This window comes from Rhipicephalus microplus, chromosome 4, assembly GCF_043290135.1.
Source record: "Rhipicephalus microplus isolate Deutch F79 chromosome 4, USDA_Rmic, whole genome shotgun sequence".
Lineage (NCBI taxonomy): Eukaryota > Metazoa > Arthropoda > Arachnida > Ixodida > Ixodidae > Rhipicephalus > Rhipicephalus microplus.
In genome coordinates this window covers 124,819,627-124,832,341 of record NC_134703.1, presented here as the reverse complement: position 1 = coordinate 124,832,341, position 12,715 = coordinate 124,819,627, and the positions used below count along the sequence as shown (strand labels likewise).

The following is a 12,715-nucleotide window of genomic DNA, read 5'->3' as shown; positions in this document are numbered from 1 at the left end:
GCCAACTTCTATGAAGTAACTTATGTTACGCATTACATTACATTAATGATTGCAATACGACCACGCATTGCAATACACACGGCAGAAAAAAAAAACGTGACATGTTTTTTGGGCAAGGTGAGGTTTGCTTAGGTATATTTTTCCCTTAAGATATCCACTACATGGTTATTGTATTGACATTAAAGCAAAGCATACATCTCACTCTGTATTTAGGTTTGATCAACATTTATTAGCCTATATGGGTTCTCAAATATATTACACGATGAGATATTTTACGAAGCTGTGTGAATTTTCTCAAAGGCTAGTTTCTGCACTTAGTCATCAGTGTTGAGCACCACTGCGTTTCTTTTAAAGAGCGCAGCATTACGTTGACCCACAGAACAGGAACTTTTTTGTTGCTTTTGATGCGACATATTTGTCGTCGGCTTAATGAAGCGCATTGAGCAAAAATGAGTGCTCATGCCCTGCGCGCAGTGCCAGCACGATTAGTTTTTTTTGTCACGACTTAAGTAAAGTTTTTAACCCTTCCACCTATCCATCCAATCACGCTCAATTGACCTAAATGCACGACTTAGGAATCTGGTGTGTTTTGTAATGCGCATTTGAAAAATGGTCCTCAAGTGAAACAATGTCAAAGAAAAAAATCAAAAGTCCATAATTAACAAGATTTGTTGTTTTTTAATTGCGTATGCATCTGTGATCTTGCCTTCTACATCGCATTTCCCACTATCCATGCACCGACTTACTGTTAAAGAAGCTCTGAATACTTCTTCAAATACCCAATAATAGGTTTATTTAAGATGTTCATTGCCACACTAATTGACTGCAGGGACAATATTCGGAGGCAGTCAGTTACAAGCGGACTTTAAGAAATTTGTCACGCGCTCTAGTTCCTTTCTCCCTCCTCTCGTCCCTGCGAGGGCGCTGGAAGCTAAGCAAGGAGGAATGACATGGGGAAAAGTTGTTAAGCCACTCACATGTCGTTCCGTGGAGCACATCTTTTTTTCTGAACACGTGGCTCCCTTTGAGTGCGATTGTGGGTGGGCCCCGCGGGCATGCGGCGGCCTCCCGTGGCGGGTATGGTAACTATGCTGCCCACAATGCTCAATTCAGCCAATGGCCGTGAATTTAGCAATATGGTGCGAGCATTGGTTGTATGATATCATTTATACAAAAAGGGAACAATTTGTAGCTGACCTCGAGAATAATTTGCAATTGGCAGGCCGCACACAGCGCTAAACTATCTGGCTCTCAAGTCCTCAGGAGCCTCCACTATACCGATCGACCTCATATTGTAATCATGCATCAAAAATGTTCCACCGTCCTTTCAAGTGAGCGTTTGCTCTCAAATGTACTATAAAGTCTTTTTTATTTTTTTTAGCGTGCAGGATACAATTATTCTAAAAGTGTCAATGTCGCAATCTTTTTGCGCTCCTCAGAAGTATTTCCACCATACGCCACAGCAGGCATTGCCTTGGCTGGCTTCATTGCAATAGCAGGCATCTCCGCATTTTTTATCATCAAGTAAGTACCTTTGTCTTATGCTAAACTAATGGAGGGACTTTCACTTGCTTATGTACATTACACTTTTTTCTGCGCATTCTAAAAACTAGGAAAGTGCTAGGCACTCTCGTTTGAAGAGTACTTCCTTTACCCATATCTTATTTTCTTTACCAAGGTCAACCACCTCTTTTTGAGGCAGAGTATAGTGATTCCTTGAAAAAAGGTCCACGAACTCCACCTTAACAAGAGTGACATACCGCTGCCCCAAGCAGAGTATCCAGACTCCATCGAAGAAAGCAGTAGTAGCACACCTCACGAAAAAAACAATATTAGCAGAACTTGGGTCGAAATTACACTTTTTAACTGTTTCTTACAGATTTCATCACGCACAGACCGTAAGGTTGGCTAATTACGAGCACTACGACAAAAGAAGGCAAAGCTGGAAAAAAAAAAGGGGGGGGGGGGGTGCACAACAGATTGCGAGCCCCACACGCTACTACTACATCACGTTGCAACGGCACATGAAGGTTTATTTCTTCATGTCATGAGTAACGTTGGTGATCTGTCTGCATTCTCTTGTTTAGAAGCGCAGATTTGAGTGTCTCCGCGCATGTGACAACCAACCGGATTGTAGTTCATGTGTTTATGTGTGTTTTTTTGTGCTTCGTGAGATAATAACGTCTACCCAACGCGTTCAATATTAGGAAAAAAAGACTGGTGCAACCGATTATACAAACACCACTTGCGCTGACTCGCTAAGCGGTTAGTCATTTCTGTGTGCGAAACGTCACGCCTGTTAACTGTGCGCCGAACAGTTCAGTTCTCGCCACACCCTTGAACATATTTTTGGTCACTCTCATTCCCGTGCCACGACTAAAGCCACAAGACTTCACTGTATAGATGTACCGTACGTTAGGGTTACGGCAGCGTCCCCTGCTATCTGTGCACGTTCGTATATAGGGAAAAACAAATATTTATATAAGGAGAATCAAATGATCGTTCCAATTCGGTTTTCATTGTGACCGATTGGATGAAGTCATATTCGCCCATTTAACTACACAGATCCGAAGCTAAAAACGCGGATATTTTAAGAATTCCAAGCACCTTCCAGTATACGCTGAAATTCACTGACGCGCGCTGAAACGCTGTTATTTTTGTTAATCGTGTATAGCGCCACAACAAACACATCCAGTACTTTTTAGTATGTGTGTGGTTTAGTATGTGTGTTTAGTAAGTAGTGCTATGTGTGTTTAGTAAGTAGTAGTATGTGTGTTTAGTAGTAGTGTGCCGTCGCATTCATGTATAGATTAGAGGTAGAAGTTTAACCACGTTTTATTTCCTCAGGCCTGAAAAGTATCTCAGAGAAAGATAGATGAGAAATCAGCAGTTTCCCTTTCTTCTTTCATAACGAGCGAAAATGAATATAACTCTATCTGATAATTTCCGAGAGTAGAAGAACACTTTGAAAAGTTATTTGGCCTGTTTACTCCTGCGATACACCCCGCAGTTTTCAGAATGAGCACCACCCAGCTTTTGACACCTTTTTTAAAGCTAACCTTTCACGTATACTTGTGTGTGCAGACTACAGCCCATTTTTATTTTCTCACATCTTTAGTGCCACACGTACTACACCTAGTAGCCAAGCGAACAAAGTATTATGAAACAAAACGATAATCCCATGAATCTTTGCAGACAGTTGACATCAGTTCTGTAACAATGCAAACCAACCCTATAGGAAATGCTATGTTTTGAGCCTGAGTCCGTATAAAACAAATGAGCACACATGTCCACATATACAACAAATACTTAAAACCCTGTTTAGTAGCACTGACCGTTGGGCGAGTTATTGTGGGTTCATAGTTAAGAACCCGTTCGTAACTATGAAATATTTCAATACTTGTACAAGGCATACTAAACACGAAGCACAGGTGTACACAGAGTGTAAGGCACGAGCTCATAACGTAAATGTAAACGAAATCGAAGCGTGTCATATTTGCATCTAAAACTGGAATTGTGTTTGCGTTCCAAGAATCAATTCGTAGTACCGAAGCGTTACGCAAAGTACGTAGAAGGAACACGCGACTGCTACAGTAATTTCTTTTGTACTTTAAGAAGTTGCCACCAAGTGTACTGTGCACTTGGACGAAACATAAGCTAAAAAAGCGGTCAGAGAAATGATGTAGTTATCACCTTCGGGAAGTTAGCTGTTCTCTCCTGTGCTGTTTGGTTTTATATGCGAATGTATGTTTGATAATATTTCTGTTTTTCGCTGCTGCCAGGCACTGCCACTGAAGGGCTTTGGCATGTCTAGGATAATACTATTTGGTTTTTAAATGAAGAAAAATTATTGTTGTTTAGCAATCAGGATACAGTAAAAGTTTACTCATATGGCACTTGTTACAAAAATGTTTTAAAAACAACAAGCACCTTTTTTTAGGGTAGTGTATCGAGTATGACGGTTCTTTGGGTAAAAGTAAGAAATATACTGTGAAAATTACCCTGCATATTCCTACGCGCCCTATAAAAACCTCGTGTTCCAGGTAAACATGCCAAAACGTATTATCACTTCCTTCATAAATAACTGTTTTACATCTACGAACAGAATCAGCTCCCATGCAGCATGTTGCGCATAATATACGCTGCCGTCATTTGTTTCCAGTATAGTCGAGTGTATGTATATTCGCATAGCTCTCTGAGCCAGTGACATCAAAGATCAGTTCAAGTAACAGAGCGGAAAAAGCGTAATGCAGAGGCACTACCAACACACCACACACATCTGGTGCGTTCTACGCTGTTTTCTGCATCGGGGAGCTTCCTTAGCCAGCCAACCTTATCGCTACACCTCGTGATCATCTTGGCAAAGTAATGCTAACCTCTTTTGTAATGAAGGCTTCTGTTTGAAATATACGCTTAGGAAAACAACAGACAATCAAAAGGGATTGAAATTGATTATGCATTTTACTTTTTAAATGTTACGAGAGCTATTGCATAACGTATCGTCGAAGTCCCATCTCTCAACAAAAGTAATGCTTTGACTGCAGACAGGCTTTAGTAAGGAGATAACACTATAATTGGAAGGAAGAATTCGCTCCATATTAAAGAATATATATACATGTATTTCGAAAGCTTCTAGTCGATTTGGCAAGTTTTTTTTTTTTTACGTGCATAGGTGTCGAAACATGAGAGTACTCGAACTCTCCAGGACACGCAGAAACGGTCTTACGTAAAAAGAAGGCTGGCGATCATTGCTCCTGATGTATAATTCGTCCGACCGAAGGGAACGCCATGATGTAAATTACGCAAGTTCAAATATTATTAATTAACTTCTTGCCAGCTTGTGCAATAGAGTGAAGCGCGCTCTAATTTAATCGACGCGACGCACGTGGCCCGCTCAGAAGCAGCCCTCCGTATTGATGATGCTCGTTTCGTGGCCCTATGACTACGTGAATAATTAAGCGCCTCATGCGAGTGCAGTTTTCTGCCTATTATTATCGTCATAATGAAGCCCTCGGTGTGCAGTAACAAGGCGGCGAAACGTTTCACACGCAGAAAAATTCAGTACGAATCTCAGCTCAACGACCAGTGGTGGAAAATATCCTGGGACGATATTACGTTGCCGGGTAAAGCGCTCAGCAAGTCCAGGCTGAGCATTCCCAGCCACAACGACAGCAGCATGGCCAGCCAGGCCGTAAGTGTACAAACACACGTCGTAATCACGTTGCCAAGGCACGCGCACCCGACACCTTGCGTTATTCACGATGCAATTTGCTTCACCCCGTGCACCCTACGCCACTGTTGCTTTTTCATTATTTTGAAGTTCATTCTTGCTTGTTCTTATATTATTGTGAAAATGTAACCTAGTTTAACCCTGCCTTTTTGTGCAAAGGACAAGGTTGTATCTTCTTGAATAAGAAGGCATCAAAAATTCATTTTACAACTACACCGTGAATTCCTTATACAAAGTAAGAAACCATGATATCACAGTTTTCACCTGGTCGGTTGCACCTAAGTACCCTGTGCCAGGTATTTTCGAAAGATTTTACAGCAAAACGTCTGTTTTATATAACTACAGACAGCTGCTTACAACAATAAATAGAGATAGGGAGAGAGAATTCAAAAGAGAAAAGGTACATAGGTCAACAAGACGAGCGCCTATTCACTACACAACAGTAGGGTTAGATGAATGAGCAGTGCACGTCAATAGAATGAGGCACAGCGGAACTACGATCGATGCCTTCATCAAAAGCGGAAGTGGCACCCGAAGAGATTTTTTGTGACTTCTACGGGTGTTGCTAGGTTAGAAAACTTTTTCTCGTTTAAAACACAATGTTCGAGTAAAGTGTGGTAGTTTTAGTGCAGTCACTAATGACATGCGATGGATATGCTGTGGGCGAGTGCTCAATATGTTTGATGGTGAGAGAAAAAGAGACACTAAGAGGATTGTTGTGACCAATAAGCTGGCAGGACGGCCTGAATAAATTTTATCATCTACTTATCAGCGCTAGTAAAATACAGAGGCTGGTAAAGAGAGGAAATAGCAGCTTTCATAATTTTGATAAAGGTGGCAATAAAACGAAACGTTTAACGTTCAAAAACTACTTCCACTATCTTGTTTAGTTCCGTATCTCACAAAAATTTCTTCAGAGCTTTAGTTCTATAGTGGTTCGCAGCTGATGTATCGGTCAGAACAAGGTATTGTGGCTGGAGACAACTTTTCCATAGCACAAAAAAAAGAAACAAAACGTTGTCAACCCCCCCCCCCCCAAAAAAAAAGCAGAGAAGTTTATTGCATCCTATAAACAGCAGTTCAAGTGAGTACAACAGCACTGGGTAACAAAACGACTTCAGCGGTAGGTACAAACGAGAGAGCATAGGTACAATATAACTTATGGCACTACGATGCTATAGCACATCACGCATAAGTAAAAATTCAACAAGATTGCACAGAATGGCATGGCATTTGTGAAAAAGGCAACATTTTCACCAACAACCTGCTCAAGTGTTCTTTAATTCCTTACAGCTCGCACTTGGGAAACGGCCCATGATAAAGAAAGAGCGTAGTGAAAAGTGCCAGTCATACTTGTATCATTATTCAGTGTTTTGCTAATATATCTGTTCATCTTCGATTCGTGCCAACAGATTAGTTTTACTGTTGCTCACAACAGGTGTATGTTATTAGGAAACCAAGGACCCGTAGTTATTCCACAGTTACATTGAAGGTAATTCGACAACGTCTTGGTGTTATGTTCGTGTTGTGTCTTGTGAATATGCATGCCTATTTTTCTTTTCTGTTGTAATAATGTTAAATTTTTGCATGCTCGAATGAATTCACTGGGTGTAACAACTCCTGCAGAGGAGTGCTGTGCTTCTGTAAACCCATAAAACGAATTTACTTTCAACGCCTGGTTAGCACGAACGTATTTAGGCCTGCATGGTGTTATCAAAATGCGATACGAGTCAACGCCAATAAAACAGTTTTCGTATAGGGAATGAATCAACGGATCATTAACATGTAGCATATCACAATTTTACATAAAGAGTATCAAGAAATCGATTACGATTAAGATTTCCCACAAATATTGCTTGCTCCCAAATGCAAATATTTTAATCAAATATTACCATGCAAATATTTACCATGCAAATATCCAAATGCAAATATTACCATAAATTAAATGAGCCCTAAAGGCACATACTACAATTGGCCTATTTTCAAATTGAAGGTATGAATCCAACCTGCGCAGTCACAACTGTACAGATGTGCCTAATTTTTTTAATAGTAGAGAGTTTGAGAATTGGGGGCCCAAGACACTGCTCCCTAAACTACGTTGCGTAGGTTGCTTTTGCGTTCGGAGGATCAGCAGAGTTTGAGAACTGGGTCAAACACAGACTGCATTGGGTCAAACGCACGGGGGGCCACCTACAGCCGAAGTAAATATCCTGCAAGACGCGGGTTATATGGCACCGTGGCTCGCTCTGCATCTGCTTCGTCTCGCCGGCGACACAAGGACCCACGCTAGTTTTCGATTTTTGGGCTTTGGGTCAACACGAACGAAAGAGCCCAATATTGCGCTGGGTTCTGTGCATGCGCCCTGGCGCGTCGCAAGCTCCTTCGGTCCCCAAGCTCCTTCGGTCCCCAAGCTCCTTGGGGCCTCGATTCTTAAACTCTCTATTAACTTGAAGCACAGTGGGAAGCTTTTGAGTGCAGAAACAAGACATTCACAAGAATGAACGACATAGGCCGGGCACATATCTTGTCTTTCTCGTTGTAGTGAATCTCTTGTTTCTTCGCTCAAATATTTCTCATTAGCTAGGCGCCATCTCACCGAATTTCAAGTTTTATGAAGAGATACTTAGGCATAGAGTGGTTATTTTATCTGAAATTGTAGCTCGTCAGTGTTAAGTGCTAAAAAACTTTAAAAAAAGAAATAAACTTAAAAAGAAAGAAATATGGTTAATTTTTACAAAGAAAGCTGACATGTGTACAAAGCTTTCAAGTTCTTCCATGATTCATGCACAAAGCCCCGCAACAAGTCAGCCGCGTCATTATACTGTTGCAGCCTCTCAACCGCAACGGGATTATGCTGCCTTTAGTTCATGAAAGCCATCATGTTGTAGTCCCAGTAAGTTAACGAGCTGTGTTTCGCCACATCATTTGCGGGCTATGTCTACATTGAATGCTTCAGATCACTTGGGCTTTCGTCTCAGGAATAATAAATGACCCGTTAAAAATGTCATGTTGGCAACTGTGTGCGTCAAGTACACAAAGGCTACATTCATAAGCTTCGTTTAATGGAAGGACCCCCTGGTCTGAGATTGAAGTTTCGCAGGAAATAAATAATGAGAAATTAGGGAGTTGCAAAGAGGAATGATTTTCATTGAACTGTATTTAGAGCGCCGTTAACACTTAACGAAAGAAAATATTCTAACGCACAGCAGCACTAGACGTTACGTTCACTGTCAGAATTCTATTGAATAATTGACACACAACAAAGCCGCTGGCGTTGATAAGATGTACTTTTTTTTCATCAAAATGAAAATGCAGAGTATGCTTTTTACAGTGCTACACAGCCGTGCATAACAAAGTAAGGCAGGAAAGGTATGCATCTAAGATTTTCAGGCGATTGGAAACGTCCTAAAAAATTCTTCCTAATTATTATGCCACTGAGATGCAAAATGTCGCCAAACCATAATTATCACTGAATAACATGGTAATTACATTATGACGTTGCATATGCTGTATAGTTGTGTCCCCTAGAATGAACCTGTCACGCTTTACATTTGTACAATCATTGTACAACGGTAAAATATGGCAAGTAGCAATCAGTTCAGATAATAGCAATATAGACTCAGAAATATGCAGAAGACTACATGCTCATTTTAAATGAACAAGGAGATCGGTAACAACTACAGGTGAAAAAATGCCACAAGCAATATCTTGGGCTAGAAATATCTTAAGCTAGAAAATAAATAGATTGTGTGTATAAGCTTTTAAGAAGAAATGCAGGAAAGCTTTATTCTACATGTACCATTCATATCAGCTAGTGAAGGAGCATTCGCAGAAATAAATTTTTGTGTTTGGGAAAACATTTTAGAGACTTTCCTCCGATCAGGGGCACCATTTTGAGGGAGCTCTACTATGCTGGTGGCGACCGGGAACAAACCGAAGCCTAAAACTGCGCATTTCATATATAAAACTTCCATTTCTCCGCTTTCAGTCGTACATGAAGTCAACGTCTAACGTCAGCACATTACAAGGACTGAAGATATCTGGCGTTCAGCTGGGAACCGTCAAGGTGAAAATCTCACTCCGACTCTGTTGATATTACGGTTTCGCGCTTTTCTTTATTCATTTTTATTTCTTTCGAACACCACAGGGAATACGAGTGGCAATTAAGCCACTGGACGTCAAGAAGATCCACGTCAACAGGCAGCTCCTGGCTGAGATTAAAATGGTGAGAAGTAAATATTGATGCGGTTTAAATGCCCATTTAAGAAAATTATGTGAGACGTTGCTTCTTCTAAATGTTTATTCAATTCCTCTCAAATCAAGCGTGCTCAGAGTGCTCTGATCTTTTTCTCAAAAAGCAATGCCTCAGATTGTTTACTTTTAATCTCCGAAATGGTTACAAATTCATTATCACGCAGTTTTGATACTGCTGTCCCAAAGCTTTTAAGATGTACCTAAATGGAATATTTGACGTCTATAAGCATTGACCTCTTATAAGGAAACGCGAACAAAAGCAGCTCTCTGATGCCCATCGTACAGAGTAGGATGGGGAGGCGGACGGAGTTACGTGTTCGGGCAAAGGATAGAGGTTAAATATTGATAATTAATTAAGGCGTAGATGCGTCACATGCCGTCGACAGGTGAGAACTGTAGGCTCTACTTTGTCGATGCAGTGATATAAAGAGAACGACCGAGGTGTGTGAATGCTTCTCAAGGTTTGAATAGTGCTAGAGAGGTGCAAGAGAAAATAGTATATTTAACTTAGCGAAACGCAGTTTTAGAGTTTATTATTAGTCACCCGTGGCTCCTTGTGTCCACCACCTAGTGAAAACTGAAGTATGCGCACGTTATCCCCAGCATACCACATGACGTAGGATGCGCGGCTGTTCAGTGAGAGAGCAGCCGAAACGACAGGATCCTCAGTGAGAAAACGTGAGCAATTTGGAGGCGAATGTGTTATCAATATTATTTCTTAAGCTATGTAAATGACAAACTCGCTCTGCATCCGACAACAGCCTTACACACGTGCGGAATCGTTGAGAAAATTTCTTATCAGTATAACAGCCATCGCTAAAAATTTTTCATTGTGTATTCAGGTCTTGCACATCTTTCTGATCATGACAGAAATTTTATGGACAATGCAGACTCATTTTTGCCTTCGCCGTCTGCGTTGCCATGAGGTTCACTATAAAGTTCAAAAGAATAACATTGCCCCGCTCTTCGTATGGTGTATACGTGCGAAAGAAAGCGTGAAAGAGCAGCCGAAGATCACGTCCTGTTTTCCTTGGTCCATGTTCGCGCACTTCACCTTATCCAGCAACTAATTGCTATACCCATTAGCCAGGTTTTCTGTCATTATAAGTGTCTACCAATCATTTTTATGTTTTGCAGGTACACGACCTCACGCATGAAAACCTCGTTCGCTTTGTGGGACTTTGCGTCGAGGAACCCAACATATCAGTCATCACAGAACTGTGTCCGCGAGGAAGCTTAAGGGTGAGATAAACGACTTTGCTATATATTTGAATATCATTTATTTACAGAGGACATAATTGGTTACCTCCCTTTCTGAGTTGACACGAGCCAGCGAATACGTTTTGCGGTTCAAGAACTTGCGAATTTTATTAACAGAAAATGAAGGAGAAGTAAGGTAATGACAATTTATTGAGGTTTCACGCCTAAAAGCATAGCCAGATGGGACTTTGAGAATTAAACGGAAGGTAGAAAGAAAAAAGCCGACTGATTTTACGGCACACCTCGGTGCTCACAGTGCTCACCGGGAGGCCACATAAGCCGCCCGTTCCAATTAGCACCCCAAGAAGCCGCGAATGCTGAAGAGGGTTACAATTTGCACACAAATAACCAAGGTGAGTGAATGTATGCAGCCCCGATTTTGTGTACGAGTACAGTAACTTGGAAGTTTGCACCTCGAATATCAGTTTTCGCGTTCAGGTCATCCGCTCGAAACGGTCACTGTGCAAACTGTGCAAGAACTAATTAGGAATGCGTTACGCCTCTGGAATAGAATGAAAGTGCCGGTTTAAAGAAGTTCATCGCATCATTCCACATCTGAAGCATTCTTTGTTCGCTACTACTTACCAGTGTTGTTGTTGTTTTTTCCTGTTTGCCCGCTTTATGCTACCATTTGTACTTCTCAAACACCGAATACAAATAATATTAACGGGAACGTCACCTCTTAAACGTGAAAGTTGCAAATTGCCAGTGGTTTCATTCGTTGCTTGCCGACTTTATTCTCTTCATACTCTGATGTTTTTTTTAATCACGGACACGTCATAAAATCATAATGCCTGCGATAGGACATGCCTCAGTTGGTGCTTCTACTTCGGTATTGAAAAGCGAAACTTTTTTTTATCTGCTCAGTCTCTTTCCTGCTTTTTGGCGAGCTGGACAAGCTTCGCGGCAGAGTGCAATGCAAGCTAAAATATGAGATAAAGCACATCTTCGAAAATGTCTCCGATATTGCTGAGGAATTTGTACTGAGTCATTATAAATTTTTTCCGACATGACAGCGGGCGTTGCACGCGATTACGCACTGCCAGAAATGTCAACAGTGTGTTTTCCTCACTTAAAATATTACGCCTATTTATCTACCCAATGTGCTATCCAACATTTATTCACTTGTATCGTATGTTAGCGCACCCCTGCTTTCATAAAAACATAAATTGAAGAGCCGCCGAAGCGCCAAGAATTGCAATATTTGCCAAACGTGTACTTTCGGGTATTGTCTGTCTCGGGGTGATCACGTCAACGACCACCATGTTGGATTTACACTCGCACCACCTATAGGTCGCGTAAGTTGCGAATACTCACGTCTATTCACACGCACTCTAAAGCAGTCTCGTTGATTCGAAATTTCAATATATAATGATTTGAGGCGTGAGTAACGTAGGAGGGGATGCCTTGACGCCCTCCCCCGTAACTCTTCCAGGGTACTTCTTGATAAATATGTCTTATGTAGTCATCTCTTCTAATAAAAATGAGCTAAGTGGTTTGCGAGCACTCATAACTCGTATACGAAAGTACCATATCAAACGGTGCCAAGAATAGCACCGATTACGTGATAAATTGGTAATAAACAGCATCGTCATCTTGGTCAACAAAGCTAATTCGAGATTAATGAACTAATGATGGGACTGACTCAGACTCCCTCACACTCAAATCGAGCCACGAGTCTGAGTCTCAGTGTATCCGGGTGAGTAATGTTTGGTGAGTTTGGGTGTCAGCGAGTCCGGTTGAAGAAACTTTTCGTGGAGTTGAGTCCGAGTGAGTCTAGCTCTAGAAAAATTTGGTGAGTCGGAGTCCGAGTGATTTTAAGGAGGAAAATGTATTTCATGAGCGAGTCTGAGTGAACTGCACAGGTTTTGCCGACGTATAATGATAAGACGCGTGTGATGTTGAGATGTGGGCGGCAATTTTTCCTTCATTAGGACCGGTGAAGTGCACTGCTAAGGTAAGGGTCTAAGC

The 12,715-nt window shown here is 41.3% G+C and overlaps 1 protein-coding gene and 1 long non-coding RNA gene across 2 annotated transcripts in view; one reads left to right on the top strand and one right to left on the bottom strand.

Moving 5' to 3' along the window:
• The window catches only part of LOC142814593 (uncharacterized), a 208,591-nt gene that overhangs the window by 138,387 nt on the left and 57,489 nt on the right, over window positions 1-12,715 (bottom strand). The gene's annotated exons all lie outside the window — the stretch shown is intronic.
• LOC119172857 (atrial natriuretic peptide receptor 1-like) overlaps window positions 9,221-12,715 on the top strand; it is a 76,047-nt gene continuing 72,552 nt past the window's right edge. Inside the window, exons 1-3 of the mRNA XM_037424003.2 lie at window positions 9,221-9,296; window positions 9,378-9,455; window positions 10,622-10,726. Of these exons, the coding sequence (XP_037279900.2) occupies window positions 9,225-9,296; window positions 9,378-9,455; window positions 10,622-10,726 (255 nt within the window). The 5' untranslated portion in view covers window positions 9,221-9,224. The remainder of the gene's footprint in view (window positions 9,297-9,377; window positions 9,456-10,621; window positions 10,727-12,715) is intronic.